The 18,717-nt window shown below is 38.6% G+C and overlaps 2 protein-coding genes and 1 long non-coding RNA gene across 4 annotated transcripts; 2 read left to right on the plus strand and 1 right to left on the minus strand.

Annotated features, from left to right (window-relative positions):
• The first annotated feature begins 506 nt into the window (after positions 1-506).
• On the plus strand, positions 507-12,694 carry LOC140803093 (uncharacterized). 2 transcript variants are annotated; one of them, XM_073158797.1, is made up of 10 exons: positions 507-736; positions 9,986-10,327; positions 10,532-10,604; positions 10,710-10,816; positions 11,060-11,144; positions 11,223-11,295; positions 11,596-11,651; positions 11,742-11,807; positions 12,263-12,328; positions 12,402-12,694. In XM_073158797.1, the coding sequence occupies exons 1-10, from the start codon at positions 597-599 to the stop codon at positions 12,471-12,473; spliced, it is 1,080 nt and encodes a 359-aa protein (XP_073014898.1). In that variant the 5' UTR covers positions 507-596; the 3' UTR covers positions 12,474-12,694. The 2 variants fall into 2 exon arrangements, with proteins under 2 accessions (XP_073014898.1, XP_073014897.1); XM_073158796.1 differs by having other exon boundaries at positions 508-736; positions 10,710-10,822.
• A 476-nt stretch (positions 12,695-13,170) lies between these two features.
• On the minus strand, positions 13,171-18,357 carry LOC140803092 (probable LRR receptor-like serine/threonine-protein kinase At5g48740). The gene is made up of 16 exons (XM_073158795.1): positions 18,043-18,357; positions 17,400-17,937; positions 16,606-17,057; positions 16,410-16,527; positions 16,247-16,315; positions 16,079-16,147; positions 15,934-16,002; positions 15,784-15,855; positions 15,582-15,650; positions 15,273-15,508; positions 14,953-15,158; positions 14,403-14,529; positions 14,245-14,313; positions 13,984-14,173; positions 13,782-13,914; positions 13,171-13,518 (listed from the first exon to the last, which is right to left on the minus strand). Exons 1-16 carry the CDS (start codon positions 18,119-18,121, stop codon positions 13,300-13,302), a joined length of 2,715 nt encoding a protein of 904 aa, XP_073014896.1. The 5' UTR covers positions 18,122-18,357; the 3' UTR covers positions 13,171-13,299.
• LOC140803094 (uncharacterized) lies at positions 15,491-16,027 on the plus strand. The gene is made up of 3 exons (XR_012111757.1): positions 15,491-15,631; positions 15,769-15,820; positions 15,894-16,027. It is a non-coding gene; the product is annotated as an uncharacterized lncRNA (long non-coding RNA).
• Positions 18,358-18,717: the final 360 nt, after the last annotated feature.

The following is an 18,717-nucleotide window of genomic DNA, read 5'->3' on the forward strand; positions in this document are numbered from 1 at the left end:
GCTCTTAAAATTCCATCGTTTGACAAATATCTGCTTCTCGAATAAAACAAGACTCGACTCGTAAAATAATTTGAACTCCCGCATTTTAAGAAAATTTTCATCCTATTTAAACATATTTTCGAGCCTTTAAAATAATTATGAAAGAATATTTTCATTCCGATCGTCTTCAGTCTCCTTTCCCCAGCCTAGTATCGAATATTCGATCAGAAATCCTTAATTCAATAAATCATGCTAAAATTACACAATTAAACATTTAATCATATTAAAATATATTTTTTAAGTATTTAAAATCATTTAAATAAACATAATTGAATATGTATTTATAAATATTTTTATTTTTACAGCATAATTGAACGTGTACTTAACATTTATAATATCTTTATTTTCACAACATAATTGAATATATGTCTAATATTTATAATATTTTTGTTTTCTAATATTTATAATATATTTTTGTTTTTACTATTTATTTTAGATTTCACAATATACGTACGATACCTGCTTGGTTCCATCAATAAATATGTGATTGAAGTTAGGACCTTCTATTCACTCTCTTCAAACTTCTACCACATAATATATAATTATTATTATTATTCATGGCGATGCTTCTATCGCTCACTTTTCCACCGCCGCCGATCTCCGGCGAGCGTCGAATTAAGCATTCCATTGGTGGTATGCTCCGTCGGAGGCATTTCTTTTGGAAGGTCGAATTCACAGACAATTCCTCCAGCTATCGGTTTGCTTTTTCTCTTTAGACTTTAAATACCTGTAGGCTGTAACCTGCAGAGTTTGTGCCTGAGCCTTCTGTGTTTTTTGAGGGTTGCTGTTTATTTATTTTTATCTTGACTTTTACATTGTGCTATCGTCCTAGCTTCTTTTTCATTCTAGCCTCATTACCATCACTGGAATGTGCAAGTGCATTTTTTTTGTTTTTTCTATTTTGGATAGAAAGCACGAAGAAACTTTATGTCTGTTTTGTTTGATACCAAGGTGGTGTATGCTCTTAGTATACAGAGTCTTGCAATGTTTAGAAGGACTTCGATTGATTTCTGTTTGGGCTAAAAATAATTTAATTACAAGCCCAAGTCAATTCTGAAGCCCAATTAAATAAGCCCATAAAAGAATAATTCTTAATCGATTAAAAAATGAGCACTGAGCGCGGAAGAGAAAAAGAACGTGGGAGGATAGTTAGAAATCGTGGCATTAGGGGAGCAGATAGTGGAGATCATGGGGGAGTGGAGAAAGAGGACGCAGCGGCCAGGAAGAAAAAGGAATCGGCTAACACAACGAGAGGGACACACAACACAACTCAACTCTACAGACAAATCTGCAAAAGCTCGGCTAACACAACGAGAGGGACACACAACACAACTCAACTCTACAGACAAATCTGCAAAAGCTCTCTGCTAAAATTCCAATATTCAAGCAATAGTTTTTCAAGCTTTCCAGCAAATTTCTAGCAATTTACGTCTTCTCGTTTTAGATTTCATCAACTCGATTTGTTATATTTTTATGTCTTGTAAATTCCTACGGTTTATTGAAAATATAAACAATGTCAGGGGTTTATTCTTCAAATTCCAATAGTTTTCTTCATTTTGGCGTTATAGTTGTTTTAGGAGATTAGAACCGACGGTCAAATTTAGAATTCACTTTCGTTTGTTTTAGAAGTTAGATTTTTATCATTTTCACACAAATCGGTGCACTTTCGCACCTGGCACGCCCGCAACACCAAATATTGTGCAAACATATTTTTGGCACGCCCGGTGGGACCATCACTATGCCGCCAAGAAGGAAAGAAAACGTCAATCAAAGAGACGGGAAGTTTCTACCAAGCCAGGAAGAGACTCATGCTCCACAGATAGAACAATCGGCTTCTGAAGAGCCGACCAGGGAGTTGGATTTGCATCCAAGTCATGTTCCAGAGGTATATGCTCATATTTCAAATCATTTGGTTGAAACGTTGGCTGCGATAAAATTTGAAGAAATATCAGAAGCACTGTCCAAAGCTGTGTCTGATTGCTTGAAGACAGTATTGGGTAAACCGAACCAATCAACCAACAAAGAGCAAAATACCATTGTTAAAGAGGCTGATCAGGGGAGTAATCAATTCACTGAACTCGACCAGGGAGCAGGACACTCAATGGCTGGCGATCCTCGCCGCCCAGAGTTGGCACTCCCAAACCAACGGGAAGGAAGTTACACACTATCACATAAAAAGGAGAAAACTTTAGGTGGAAGAGTTCGGCCATATCCACGTACAGGTGGAGCAGGGAGTTTGAAACAACCTGTCAACCAAGTCCATGCGATTACTAATCCTTTGTATCAACCAGGAATGGATGATGATATACCACACTTGGGTTATCATGGAGTTGATGGAAGTTTCCAAGGATGTAATGTTGGTTACAGTACAGAGGCTCAGACTCGGGGGGCAAACTATTATCACCATCTGCTCCCCAACAAAAACGCAACAATGATCGATCTTGATATGGTGAGAGAAACTGTGCAAGAAATGTATGGGCCGGCTTTGAGACAAATTGGCCGCCTAGAATTTCACAAGCCATACCCCAACCACATAGATATCAACAATCCATTTCCCAGATGTTACAAAGTACCAGATTTCAGCTTATTTTCTGGAGAAGATAGTCAATCTAGCCTTGAGCACATTGCTAGGTTCACTATAAGGTGTGGGGAGCTGGCAAACTTGGAAAACTTTATTACTTTGAAGTTGAGATTGTTCCCAAATACCTTTACTGGCACGGCATTTTCGGGGTATGCCGCACTTCCTCGAAACTCAATCTTAAGTTGGAAAGATATGGAGAAGCAATTCCTTACTCAGTTTTACCGAACTGAGCCTGAGGCGTGCATCGCTGATTTGTCAAAGATATCTCAGAAAAAAGGAGAAACAGCTGATATGTTCATTGATAGGTTCAAGAAAGCAAAGAACAAGTGCAAGGTGTTTCTGTCAGAGACTGAGTTTGTCAAAATAGTACAAAAGAGGCTAGACTTTGAGCATAAGAAGAAGTTTCAGGATATGGAATTCAGAGATTTCTTTGAACTTGCAGCAAAGGTTGGGGAGTACGAGGAACTATTGACAGATGAGTCGTCTAACAAGAAAACAACAATGGAATCTTATTACCAGGAGGTGGAAGATGTTTTGGCAGAAATTCGATCAGCTGGTTCATGCACGGTTCCCCTGCTAAAAATGAAGCTGACAGAAACTGAAAAGAAGAATAGCTCCCAACCTCCCAAGGACATGCAGTACACATTCAATATTTCCAAAACAGATGACATATTTGATTTTCTGGTTAAAGAAAAGTTCATCGCTTTTTCACCTGATCATCGGATGCCTACTAAAGATGAGCTGAAAAGTCGAGAATACTGTAAGTATCACAACTCATACAATCATTCCACTAAATTGTGTTGGGCTTTCAAGAATGTTCTGCAGGAAAGAATCAACAAAGGAATATTGAAATTCCCTAACAAGCAAGAGTACATGGCAGTGGACAATGACCCATTTCCTCCTGCGGCATCGGTAAACGTGAACGTCACAAATTTGAGAAATTTGTTGAATGACAAGAGAAGAAGCCGATTCTTTGCAATGAAAGACCGAATAATTAAGAAATGTTGGATTCCGAAAGGTCAACTATTTGAGGCCGCTGTAAGGTATAGTACTAATCAACTAAGAACATTTCAGCAGCGTTTTCCCAGAAGTGTTGGTGAATCTGCGGCCTCTAGGCCGAAGAACCAATATTTATTCAAGAGACCAGTGCTTGAGAATCAATTGTTTAGAGGGGAGTCGTCTCGCAATCAGCACCAGAGATACTCGAACAGGAGGAACGTGAACAGAGTTGAACCACGAAAGATAGAAATCAGGAAGAAGTCACTTTATCATGATAAAAGTCAGCGTGTGAATGAAGCTCCGGTGAGAAAGACTGTAGAGGTCAGGGAAGCTCGACCCAGATTTGTACGTCCAGCCAAAAAAGAATTCACCCACGAATGGAGAGTGGCCCAACACAGAAAATTCCCTAGGCCACCAACTCGAACCCAGAAAAGAAGGCTGTTGAGGGAAAAAGCGGCTGCAAAAAAGGAAGAACTTTCTAAGGTAGACAATAAACCCATACATGATATGCCAGTCATCGAATCACAAGCGGGAAGTAGGTCAAACTTTGGTAGGTCCGCCACTGAAGATAAGTGGGTCGACGAAGACGATGATTTACCGAGTGATTATGAGAATCAAGAAAGGAAAACATTCAGTTTCTGTATAGGGAAGTTCCACATATCAGTGGACTGTGCCACAGGATTGACGATACTACCAGAAAGGTTCAAACTTGTCGAGGAAGAATGCGGGGAGTCAGTGTCTGAAGTAGCTGTTGAAGAGATGAAGGTTTGCAACAAACTCCCCGAAAGAGGTTCAGGAGTTATTATCAGAGAAGATCACCCTAACAAGCCTAAGCATGTGATTTTGGAAAAGACAACAGCCGATATGACTAATGACATAAGGTCTTTATACATCAAGGCTCATGTGAATGGCAAGCCAGTGTCCAAAGTGTTAATCGACAATGGCTCGGTAGTGAATGTCTTGCCAGTGAGGATGTTTAAAAATTTGGGCAAAAATGAAGAGGACCTAATCTCCACAGAAGTTTCTGTTGCTGCGTTTACGGAAAAAACCACCAAGAACATTGAGTTTTTCCCAGCTGATGTTGTTGTGGGGAGTATATCGTCTATTTGCGCATTTTTTGTTGTGAACTCATCTGCCAACTTCCAAGCTTTGTTAGGCAGATATTGGATCCATGCAAATCAGTGCATCACATCCTCAATGCACCGGTTCTTTTTATTTTGGAAAGGAGATTACGTGGAGATTGTGGAAGCCGATGCACAGCCTTTCCAAGCTCATGCCAACACAGTGGAGGCCAGATACTATAACGGGGATTTCGGGCCCATAAAAGTCTGTGGCAAGGATAGAAAAAAGAGTCTAGTTTACATGCAGTCCCTAACCCCAAGTTCAGTGTTGAACCAGATACTTAAACCTACTGTCTTCGGGCCATATAGGCCGATGATTCAGCCGACGATCGAGGAGATCGATGATTGAATACAACCAAATGGAGAAAGAGGTGGCTGCAGCCTTCGTGTGGAAAGTCTACATGCAGCAGGTTTCGGATAGAGTATGCGATGAGGAACAATGGAATATCCATGGGACGGAAGTGGTTTATGAAGATGAGTTCGAAGAGGAGCATGAAAAAGATGAGATTCAAGTTGACGAGTTATTAATGGCGCCATCTCAACTGGAAGATGGCCAACATGAGGTACAAGACCCGTTAGAAGAACCAGAGGAGCTGAGAATCCAAGCGTACATTGCTATAATGTTACAGAAATATAAAGTAGCGAGAATCTACAACAAAAGAGTTAACAAGAAAAGCTTCCATAAGGGGGAAGTAGTGTGGAAGGCTATACTGCTTTTAGGAACAAAAGATAGGAAGCTGGGCAAGTGGTCTCCCAATTGGGAGGGACCATTCAAAGTACATAAGGTGTTGGACGGAAACGCATATTGGCTATCAAGTCTAGATGACCAATCACACAAAAGATGCATAAATGGCAAGTATCTCAAGCCTTATTTTCCAAGTATGAGGGAAGAAGTAAGAAAAGCTTGCCAGTAAAGCAATCACGAAGGCTAATCTTGATTGGGGAGTTGGCATTCTTCAGTGGGGTTGGCATTCTTCAGTGGGGAGTTGGCCTTCGGGGCCACTTTTGTATATATTAAGTTCCTGATTTCAAGGTGTCATGTGACGTAGGCCCTAGGGCCACTGAAATAAACATATTTTGTTTATGATTCAACAATAAAATTGATCGGGGAGAGTGGGACAATAAGCCACCTTCATTCATTATGTTGAAGGTCCATTATTTCACTAGGGAGTCGGCCTTATGGCCACTTATTTCCAATGTTTTTATTGTACCAAAAATCATGGTGGAATAGACCATACTGCCATTATAATTGGTTGTTTGCATGTGCAGTGACAGATTCATAAAGTAGGCCTTGAGGCCACTTAGAATATGGGAGGAAAGGAACACAACGAGCGGGGAGTTGGGATCACCGAACGGAATAATGAGTAATAAAAGAAGAACTGAAGAGGACAAAGGCAATATGTAAACCCCAAGAGGACCCAGAAATTGACTTTGGAAGAAAAGTAGGCTGACCAGCCATTTTTGTATGTTCTAGCTTCATGTTCATGTTGTAAGATTTTATTTGAAGTAGGCCTTAGGGCCACTAATGTAAATATTTGTTGGTTATGATTCAAAAATGAAAACGATCGATTAAAGTTGGCCAGTAGGCCACTTTTATCATATTGGATCCATTGTGTTTCGATAATCAATGAAGGGAGAGAATAATCTCGAGTGGGGAGTTTTAAGCCAACATATGATTTTGATTGAAGCTATTGAAATGAGTTGGGTTATGTGGATTAAGAACGAATAGAAACTCCTTCCCAACATCCAATACACAACACCCCATACAAATCCACCTTCATTCCACATCCATTACCCAACAACCACAACACCAAACCAGCAGTCAACAAATCAAAAGCGGAGTCACCGCATGCAAGAACAATAAGTAAACGTGTATGCGGGAAAGGGGTCCGACTGAAGTGCAAATGCATATACGTGTATGCGGGAAAGGGGTCCGACTGAAGTGCAAATGCATATACGTGTATGCGGGAAAGGGATCCGACTGAAGTGCAATGCATAAGGTAAAGGACAAGGGAGTTGTCTGGAGTGGATGCAGCAGGTAAGAGCACATAAGATCATATAAGAGTTAAAAGGTACCTGTGTTTCAAAAAGCTCCAAATGACACCAAAGCTTATGTGTGGAATGCACTGGAGAACCGAGGCCAATCAATGGCCAACCCTCAGTCAGTGTTACCTGCCATCAATGAACTTACCAACACCAACATATCGAAGCAGGAAACAAACGTGATAATGATGATACACACAAAGATATGAAATCGGGGAACATTCAACTAACAGAGCAAGACAACAGAAAAATAGATAGCCATGAAGAAATGAAAGTTTTTACCGATCTTCGGCAATAACCACTGACCTTGGAGAAGTTTTGGACCTAATTGGTGGTTGGCTGGAAATCAACACACCTACAGCAAAGATAAGGACATATCAGACTCCCCTGTCAGACACAAATGTAGATGCGGGAAGGCCATATGATGGCTTATGAAGCTCGCATACATTGCTTCCACGAGGTAAATGCATCAAAATAGCCAATGTCATATCTAATTCAGTGGGTGCAACAGATGAAGCCAAAGGAGTGGTCAAGACCGAGACAGATGCATGTAATAAGTCCATGCAATAGCCATCGCACTACTACCATGATGCAAAGGCTAATAGATGGCCAAACAATGTCAAGTTGCCCAACTCCTCGCAAGAGTTCGAGATAAACAAATGAGGAAGGACAGTGGCATGTAAACATCTACAAGGATCCAATATGGAAATAACATAGAATAACATGACAATGATCACTGCCATGGCAAAACCGATCGTCAAACCCTTAAATTTCTCCAGGGAAATTGAAGCGCCTCAAGGTTAATCATACAAAGCAGAAAGAAGGAACGTGAGCTTGGAATCACAATTGATATCGCTCTATGGAAGTTTGATACCACCAAGTATTATTGCACTGTCATCGATGCTCCTGGACACTGTGACTTTATCAAGAATATGATTACTGGTACTTCCCAGGCTGATTGCGATGTTCTCATTATTGACTCTACCACTGGTGGTTTCGAAGCTGGCATCTCGAAGGATGGTCAGATCCGTGAGCATGCATTGCTTGCCTTCACTCTCGGGATCAAGCAAATGATTTGTTGCTGCAACAAAATGGATGCCACCACACCAAAATACTCAAAAGTCAAATACGATGAAATCGTGAAGGAGGTGTCTTCCTACCTCAAGAAAGTTGGCTACAATCCTTACAAGATTCCATTCGTCCCAATTTTTTGTTTTGGGGGAGATAGCATGATTGAGAAGTCGACCAACCTCGATTGGTACAAGGGCCCAACCCTCATTGAGGCACTAGTTCCTCGTGTACACCACAAAAGCGAAGGAAATAAAATTGCAATTCAATCAGGACGACTAACATCGTTCAACATTCAAAGAGCCGGGAAACATTGAATAGAGTTCAAGAAACGAGGAAGTATCCATGGTCGTCGTTGAATACTGACCCGAGCGGAGGAGAACTGACTGAAACCCGAGTGGACGCCCATGGACGACTTAGAGGCGCCGGAGAAGAACCTCGAACCAATGATAGACCCTCGGCAACCACAGCAGGGCCGGCGAACGCGATGGGCGGCGAGATGGAAGCGACGGCCGAGACAGAGAACGCGCCCGCAGTGCTTGGTTCAGAAGGGCGCACCGGAGAAGAATCTCGAGCCATCGGTAAATCTCTAGGCAGCGACGGGCGTAGGTGGCGGAGAACGAGCGGAAGAAATTTCAGAGCAGCGGGGAGCGAAGGGCAAAGCGGCGAGATGAAGAAGACGAGTAGCAGGCGCGAATTGGATGGGGGAGGGAATTCAAAAGACGATTAGAAAATTCAAAGCCCAGGGAAAATAAGTTTGAGTGCTCGGCCCATTGGTGGAAGCCCAATTCATAAAACATTTGTGGGATACTAGCTATGGAGGAATTGAAAATTGGGTTACATACAAGCATTTTGGCCCAATGGGCCAATGCTTGCGGGGGGCAATTGTTTGGGCTAAAAATAATTTAATTACAAGCCCAAGTCAATTCTGAAGCCCAATTAAATAAGCCCATAAAAGAATAATTCTTAATCGATTAAAAAATGAGCACTGAGCGCGGAAGAGAAAAAGAACGTGGGAGGATAGTTAGAAATCGTGGCATTAGGGGAGCAGATAGTGGAGATCATGGGGGAGTGGAGAAAGAGGACGCAGCGGCCAGGAAGAAAAAGGAATCGGCTAACACAACGAGAGGGACACACAACACAACTCAACTCTACAGACAAATCTGCAAAAGCTCTCTGCTAAAATTCCAATATTCAAGCAATAGTTTTTCAAGCTTTCCAGCAAATTTCTAGCAATTTACGTCTTCTCGTTTTAGATTTCATCAACTCGATTTGTTATATTTTTATGTCTTGTAAATTCCTACGGTTTATTGAAAATATAAACAATGTCAGGGGTTTATTCTTCAAATTCCAATAGTTTTCTTCATTTTGGCGTTATAGTTGTTTTAGGAGATTAGAACCGACGGTCAAATTTAGAATTCACTTTCGTTTGTTTTAGAAGTTAGATTTTTATCATTTTCACACAAATCGGTGCACTTTCGCACCTGGCACGCCCGCAACACCAAATATTGTGCAAACAATTTCCATGCACTTAAGTCGAAGGATTTGTTCTGACGTTCCCCTTTGTATGCCTGTTACTGTCATTGAAATTGTAATTCAGAAACATAAACTGGCATAGCTTATGTTGGATTTTCTATCATTTTTATTCGATTTCTTTGGGTGACTGGGGTCTTATTTGGTTGTTCACCAGCATCTAGTTTATGACTAAACTAAAATTATTTTAGTTGCATGCATTTGACTCTACTTGGTTGCACTTGCTCTGTAGTTTCAAACGACCATATTCTTTGTGATTAGTGTCTGATAACGTGATTTACCTGTAAACATAACTGGTTTGACTAGAAGGAATCTTTTTCAGTTTGGTCCAGTTCTGTTTTTCGTTGTAATTGAGGAAGCAACATCTGAAAACTATCTTATCTGGTAGGCCCTATGACCTTTCAGAGTATTTTATCAGTTTCTCTTGTATTTATTCTTAATAATAGGTTTTTTCAACTTTTTAGGTTGCATTTACTTTCTTTAATTTCAGTACAGCACATCAAATTTTTACTTTGATTGTGATTTGCTTGTGTGATGCATTCAGACTATCTTGTACTCCCTTCACTCAAGGTTATGTCTTTATCTTTTCTACATGATGCAGGATCAAAAGCTTTCAGGATGACGGTGCAAAAAGCTTTGAGCCTACAAAATCTGAAGTTGGTCAAGAGGATCAAAATAGGGCTTCTGATTTTGGTTTTGGAAATTTAGAAAACAAAACCACCAGTAATGGAGGTTCATTGCTCTCAAAACTGGGTCTAGTTCTTGGAGTAGCTGCAGTAATTACATTGATAGCAGTTTGTCTAAAGCAGCCTAAACTAGGATCATCAGTTGGGATTCAGTATGTGGTAGATGGCTCATCCGCTTCCGCTTTGGCTGCACCTGCTGGTGCTTTTAGCTTTCAAATATTTGGATATAGAATCATTCTTCCTGAATATGCCCCTGGGTATGCTTAATAGATATGGTGTAATAGAATATCCTCGATCTTCTTCGTACTTTTCTATTAGGGACTCGTGCTTTCGAGATGAAATTATTTATCATACCTACTTATAACATTTTACTCTTTAATCCTTGCAGAGTACTCTTTCTTCTCTTTTATGGTAAGAGCTCATTTATTCTTTTTATAAATGAGATATTGTTCTGGTTTCAGGTGGATCTACTTTTGGCTGCTAATGGCTGCAGGATTCGGACTTTTCATTAGTGAAGAAGCTTTGAATACATGGGTTTGTCCTTTCTGCTGGCATCGCTGTTCCTCATAGTCCTATGCTCTTCCAGGTTTGAATTTATTTTTAGTTCTCTGTTTTATCAGGCCATTTAAAATTATGTAGGTTGGCATCTCCTTAGCACGGTTGCTTTCTTTGGATGGAACATGGGAATCTTTTGTCGGTTCATTGTCTAGAAATGCTCCATATATGATATCCACTGTGCTATGGGTGTACTGGTTTGTCCTATATCTATTTATTTATTTTAGCAATTGTAATTCCCTTATGAACCAAAATTACTTCGTCGTCATTGATCTACATATTGCTACCATCTAAACTCTTTGTTAGCAAGAAAATTTTATACACAATTCCCCTTTAATTTTACAGTTTCATATCTTCTTCTTAAAAGTTTAGGCATTGGAATATCTCAAATACATGCAATGTGCAATAAGCTTGTAAAGTGTTCATATTTTCAGGGGAGTTTGTATAAGTGATATGATACCCTTTTACTTTGGGAAGTTTTTCAGACAATCTGGGGCATCTGACGATGTTTGCTCAAAGGTTTTTACTCTCCAAATGTATTTAAATTTCATAAACCTCCTTCAAGCTGTGAGTTGTAATTTCTGTTGGTTATTGTAGTTAGGGGTTAGCAAAGAGAAAGCTATGGAAATTACTCATGCTGTACAAAGACATGGAAATCTTATTGGTTTTGGTGAGATTAATAAAATATTTGATTTCTGTGCATGCTAATACAGCGTTATGGGGGTTGATGTAATACGTCGTGTCGTTTCTTGTTAGTACAAAAGTGAAATAAGCCGATAATTGTAAAGAAAGAGTATTTATGAAAAGATGGTGATGATATTTATATATTTTTATCACAAGTTTATTTTCTTGTACTTTCCTCGTGTTGTCCATGAGGTTCACTGGGTAAGAATCTCAATTTCATTGTTTTGTAACTTTTTTCTGCTTTTTGAAATGCTTGTCATTGTTTATTTGTGGTTCATGCATGCAGTGGAACGATTTTCTGTTGGAGTGAGAAATCCTACATCTTTCTTGGCTGGGGCAATGGTTAGTTAAACTCCTTCACTACAAAGTTTTTGTCTAGGCACTTTTTTGTGTATTTAAGTTTCTGCAAGATAATCTTGTATCCGATTTCAGGGCATATCACCTGAGTGCTTCTTTGCCGGTGTTTGCTGCGGTGGATTATTAACACTTCCATTACAGGTTATTAAATACTTTCTTGATAACTATCTCATTGTCGTGTCCTCGTGGAATACTTGACTCTTGGCTCTTACAAGAACAAGAGGCTGAGAAGGAAAGAATACATGTAAATATGTAATTAATTTTGAAGAAGAGATGCATACTCTTAATATGTATATTAAAGACTACAATAATGTTGAGGGTATTGAAAGAAGTTGATTATATTATCCAAATTGAGAGCAGAAAAGAAAAAATCTTCAAATACATGAGAGATAATACATATATTAATGTGAGAGTACTGACAGCATTTTATCCACGCAACGCTATCGCCCATCATTGTGTGCTTCAATTTAGTTTTCAGTCACACTTTTTAGACATGTTTTCACATATCTACTGTGACAATCAATCTATATCTTAGAAACAAAGATCTATATCATAACAGTTGCCTTAATGCTTTGATAAACAATTTTCTCTTGCAGTTAGGAATTGGGTTCTTACTGAGAGAGCATCCAGTTTTCGCCCTTGCAACTGTAGCAACTGTTGTGGTGAGAGCACAACTTTGCTTGCTAGAGACAATGATTTGTTTCTTGAAGAGTCTTAAAAATTTTCATTTTACAGGGAATCTGGACAGTGTTTCCATATGCAATAGCTGCTGTGACGGCACTCTTCCTGTATATTCGCAACCGCTGATACTCCAGTTAGTTCTGCTCTTTTTTATTGATATAATTTTCTCCAAATGGACAGTACGACATCAAACACATACTTCTGCCGCGTTTTCTCAATCACTCGTTGAGTTAATTTATAGATTATAGGAGTAAGAATTAGAATAACTTGAAGACTTTATTGTGAATATAAATAGTACATTGTGATATAACTTTGGGATATGAAATGAGTATTGAGGTTTCTCTTTCTTTCTAAATTTTCTTTCTTATTCTTCTTTAATTTTCCAAGCTCGAACTAAGTAATTCATCGATACCATTAATGTTAGAACTTAGGATCGTATCAATCAATATATGAGAGATGTCATTGCTTGTATTTGTCGTATCTTCGACTTGTTATCTCCGGTCGAAAATTAGCTCACAAATGAAATGACATGCTACTTGTTTGGAATTGTCTTGACAGGCAATTAGCTTTAAATTGACAGAGGAATTGTTTGGTCTCAGTGCGTGTTGCCTTTGCTTTCTGACTTCTTATACTTTATGCTTGTTTATGGAAAATTTCAACCTAGCATCCAGATCCAACGGCCCCAAGGGTTGATGTCTGATTATATGGACCTTATAATCCCAAATGAATTGGGGTCTTTAGATCCTAGCACAAGGGCTATCGAAGCAAACTTATTTATTTTATATTGGCTACACTTTTAACAACGCATGAGAAGAGAGGCATCTCTTTGATATAGTGTAGAAGATGAGACAAATTACGCCTAAACAATGGGAATGCATACATCACACATCATATTGTTGTACATAAATAAACCAAGCATATATTATATATTTAATGTAGATGCATGGACAGATTAATTTACAAGATCAGAGGATGAAACAAATGCTAGCTGGATATTGTATGCTTCTTTTAGCTCAACAAGAACTTCTGATATAGTTGGCCTGCGTGATGCGTCTCTTTCTACGCACCTGCAAGCGATCAAAGAAGCCCTTCTCATGCTTTCGGCCTCGAAACTTCCCACTATTCTCTCATCCACTATCTCAAATGCTCCAGCCTGTAAGTAGGGCTTTGCCTGTAAAATTTGGAGTCAAATCGTCACAAGTTTATTTTTTTTTGGGGTAAAAAAAATTAAACCACCTATCGTCAGGGTCAGAAAATAACTCTACCACAGTGAATATGAAGAAAGAAAGATGGGCGATGGGGAGTTCGGCAAATATAGGGTCAAATTTCTCAATTTATGTTCATAACTTTTCTATATAGGCATACAAGTTTTACATTAAAGCAGTAAAATACATAATATATGAAAAAATTAGCAAGAAAAGCAAATTTACGTACCCATAAAACCAAGTTATAGGAATCTGGTGTGCCAGAGTGAGTGAGTGGTTCTCTACCACATATGAGCTCCAAAAGTACTACTCCAAAACTATAGACGTCACTTTTCACTGTCAATTGTCGAGTTGAATAATACCTGAAACAAATTATAATAAGGTTTCATGCTTCTAAAAGACAAGCATAAACGTGCAGAAATGTATCTTACTCGGGGTCAAGATACCCTGCAGTGCCTTTCACAACAGTCGTCATATGCGACGCTTCTGTTTGTGTTACTTGCTTGGAAAGCCCAAAGTCGCCAACTTTAGCATTCATATTCAAGTCCAGAAGTATGTTGCTGCTCTTAACATCACGGTGTATTATACAAAGTTCACTTCCATTATGCAGGTAGTCCAAACCTGTAACATAGCAAGAGTAATGAGTCTTAAATGGTATTGCTGTATGGGGATTTTGTGTATATTTTGGATACCTCTTGCAGCATCGACAGCAATTCTCAATCTTTGAATCCAGCTTAGCGGTAGTTTTTTACTCTTGGTGCCTAAGGGATCAGTAAGAAACATGAAATGAAATTTTATGAATTAAAAAGATCTTTTTCTTGGATAATGCAACATACATTTTATTGCATACCATAGAGGTTTTCAGCCAATGATCCACCAGGTAAGTATTCATAAACTAGAATCTGATGCTTCGATTCACAGCAGAACCCTTCCAACAAGACAAGATTCTGGTGACCAATTTGAGACAAAAGCGATACCTGAAACAACAGAGTCTTATAGTTAGCTAGATGATGGACATATATTTTCATTCTAGTATCCGCAATGTGAAAGTAGTTCTCCACAGATGTACACTATAAGGTTAAATTATATCAACACTCCTCTGGTGTGGTTAACTCCAAGCTTATGCCCCCTCATTACACTTGTAGCTTTCAGGAATACCTCAACGAATCCATCTATAGTTAGGTTAAACCTCTTCGACTATTGGCCGTTGTACAAAAAGGTACAGCTAATTATAAGTATACTAGTTCAAATATTTTAAATCATATAGTAGCTCAAAAAATATGTGTGGATTGTTGTATCCTATAGACAACTACACAAGACAGCAGGGCTAATTGATGCGCCTTGATATAATTTATTTGAAATATAGCAATAAGATGCTGCACGATCAAGTTCAAACAGACCTCGTTGATGAAAGAATCAGCTCCTAGTTGAGTCTTATCAAATCGAACTTTTACTGCAACTAGTTTACCGTCTGCAAGCTTTCCTTTGTAAACGCTTCCAAAACTACCACAACCTATGGTTTCTTTGAAGTTATGTGTTGTTGCTTTAATCTCTTTGTAGGTGAAGATTCTTGCTGTTTTCCAATTACGAACATCTGTTCCAGATTCTGAAAATAGAAACAAAAAAAAGGTCAAATATCTGTCCCCTTAAATTGGCTATAAACTTTAACATATATTCTCGATGGTTCATAATCATCTGACATTGAGAGGTGTGTGATTACCTGATGTATGATATGTGATTTTGACTTTAACTATCTTCATGTACACGAGTACTAAAAATGAAATCACAAATAGAGAAAGGATGGCCCCTCCAACTGCACCGAGCAGAATCACAATATTCTTATTATTATTGTGCTTTCTTGGAGTAAAGATCGTCACTTGTGGAGCCTTAATTGAAGAGTTTCTTGAGAGATCGCTGCATGTTAATGAGAACGAAAGGCACAAATTCCCTGATGTCCTGCAGGAGAGGAGGAAAATATAGGAGTTCTTTAACTAGCAGTGGATATGAGAAGTGGGAAGCTGCTACATACTGGATTTCTGTGCTTTCCCTGTTCAATGATTGTGGAAGTGGTCCTTGCAGGTTATTATTCTCTAGATTCCTTGAATTTTTGCAGTAAAATCGAGATTAATCACATGCCTTCAATAGATTTCATATTTCCAACCACAAAAAATACTTGAGAGGAAAGGAACATTCTTTTTTTTTTTTAATCCATAAAGGAACATTCTTCTTACAATAGGTGAAGGTTTTTCAGTTCTCCCAAGCTGTCAGGTACTATTCCTTGCAGAGTATTATTTTTTAAGTCCCTGTTTCAAATAGACCAGGATTTTTGTTCGAATTTCAGATGAGTTATACTATTGCAAACTCGATGCAAGAGGACTTACAGAACTTGAAGGTTGATCAAATCTTCCAACTCAGAACCAAAGGATGTAATCTGATTGAAGCTCAAGTTCCTGCAACACTCATTCAAGAATTGATCAATTTGAAGAAGGAAAAAGTTCAAGAAATCTGAAGAAAGAGCAATTATACAGTTTCTTGAGACGTTGCAGATCACCCAAGTTTTGTATTTCTCCAAAAAGAGATGTATTATGCAAGTCCCTACAAGGAAAGGCAAACAAGAAATGATCGGTTAGACAGCTCCAAATCTAAAAATTGCTTTAGCAAATGAGCAGGGTTTTTTTTTTGTATAATTCTTACAGTGTTACAAGATCCAGCAAATCCCCAAATGTAGGACTAATTGTCCTCAAGCTAATATCATAGAGCTTCCTATATAGATTCCAAGATTAAATAGTCGTTTACACGAGTAGGAAAGTAAAACAAGATTTGAAATAAAACTCCCATTTGAGATTGATGAACATACAATGAAGTGACCTTATTTCCTTCACAACCAATGTGTTCCCAAGGCGTAGGCAAACAAGGATCGTCTAGCCATCCAAGACTCAGGCCCGTAGATTCTTGAATAACCCGAAGCGCTGAAACTGTTAAAAAGTGGGTAGAATTGTTTCAAAAACCTAATTGGGAGACGGATATTTCTCGTCTGAAAAAGGCAATCGAACCTGTAGTCGTAGAAACTTCTGAGGGAATATCAAGAATCTGATAAACCTCAAGAGCATTTACCAAAGGGTAATAGTTTATTGCCTTTAAGGTGATATTCAGATTCTTGATTCCTTTGACTGTAAAGAACATATTATCAACTTCCCATCTCGATACAGTGTAGTTTGATCGAATAACTTCCCCATTTATCAATACATTGAAAGTCGGTGAAACGGGCAAAATGCCAGCAAAGTATAGAACGACATGGTAGTCTCCTTTATTGTCCAAAGGCAACTTATATACTAGATTATTCCATCTCGCCAAGACTCTCCCGGTCTGAAGCACGACTGTTGGAGGGCTCTCTTTAATGCTAGATAAGTTAAAGTTACTCTGAATGTCGAAGCCAGATGACACATGGTAAGGTGAGAAATCCTCATCTGCATCCCATATTCGATCAAATTGGTCGAAAGGGTACCTTCAAAATTTACAAAAGTGAGTCATACTTCAGGGAGAAAAGTTGATACAGGGTGTTATGAGCCACTGTGGCTACTTCTTATGAGATAGAATCACTTCAGTGTCATGGAGAATTGATCATTGCATCAACAGCAGATCTGTTGACTCTTAACAGCACCTTTGTACTCATGGACGAACAAATTGTTTTTTTGCAAAACAAATCTATAATGTCTATTTCTAGAAATACAAAATCATCCCGCTAACACCTAATTAGTAGCTCCAGTTTTCGATCTTTCTCTCGTCGAATTCCTAGATTCACCCCTACATGTACTGAATAGAGGAGTATAGAACAACGCACACATACCTTAGTGAACCATCGCTATACCCACAGTTAATCCGGTATGACTTCCTAAGTAACTTATGGTTTTGATCTCCCAATGAAGCGGTGTAAGCACCCTGGGGAAGAGGCCGGACTTCAAGAGACGATATCACTGGAAATCCACCATTCATGATGGAGTGAAAACAAAATGGGAGCACGTCCTTATTAACCGGCCATACGAATTCTTCAACCCATGGATCTTTGTGAGCAAGATTCACAGTAGTAGTCATGGCTGTTCCGAGAGAAACAGAGAACACAGGGGGCTTTCCGAGCCCATCATAATTCTTGTACACGAATCGAGCCCTTACAAGAACTGTGGATGATATGTTTAAGGGAAGCCGGTAACACTTCCTGGCTTCAGAATCTGGGAAAAATCGGACCGGGAGACTAGACGAAATTGTTCCCTCCAGAAAAATCACACTAGTAATGTTGCCACTAGCTACATAATCCACATCAGGTTTCCATGAAATGTTAGAAGAATCGATGTAATTCGTCGTTCCACCACATGATAAGCTCAAGAAACCTGTCCCATTGAAAAACACAAAGCAACAAAAAATTTAAACACAGCAAAAGCAAATCTGCAACTTCACAGGGAAAATTTGAAATCAAGGGAGCTTAAATTAGATACCATCTTGATAACAGGAAACGATACTGAGAAATTCAGAAAAGATGAAGAAGCCAAGCCAGTATAAGTAGTGCTGCTCCATAGAGAAGAAATCGTGCTGGATTCGATTATAGAACGCAGATTTAAGTTGTAAGAACCAGTATACCCTTACGAACTAATTCAGTAGATGTCATAAGAATGAATTGAGTATTAAAGAAGGGTGGAGAAAGAAGAAGAGCTGAAGCTGAGTAAAGTGCGAAAAAAGTAGATTTTGGCCGTTGCTTTGCATGGCATTGCATGCCAGCTTCTCAATACAATAAATTTTAAATTTATTGTATTGCTTTAGATAAGAAATGTTATAAAGTTCAAATCTGCTTATGATAGTTTATATAGTGTTTTATGTTAAAGAAGATGAATATCGTGAAATTCACTGAATAACAATGTATTTGAAATTCGTTCTAATTTATGTAAATAAATAATATATGAATTTAAAATTTATTTTATTATTTCATTATTAATAATAAAATTATAATCAAAATCCATATATTTCAAATTCAATCATCCAAATGCCACCTAAATAAAAATGAATGATGATGGTAAGACTAATAATGGTTAAACTTTGGTTGAATTACTTGAGCTACAATGACTCATTTCAATAAACAAAAATTTGGTCGCGGAAGGGGTATGAGTTGGTAGAGT

This window comes from Primulina eburnea, chromosome 10, assembly GCF_022965805.1.
Source record: "Primulina eburnea isolate SZY01 chromosome 10, ASM2296580v1, whole genome shotgun sequence".
Taxonomy (NCBI): Eukaryota; Viridiplantae; Streptophyta; class Magnoliopsida; order Lamiales; family Gesneriaceae; genus Primulina; species Primulina eburnea.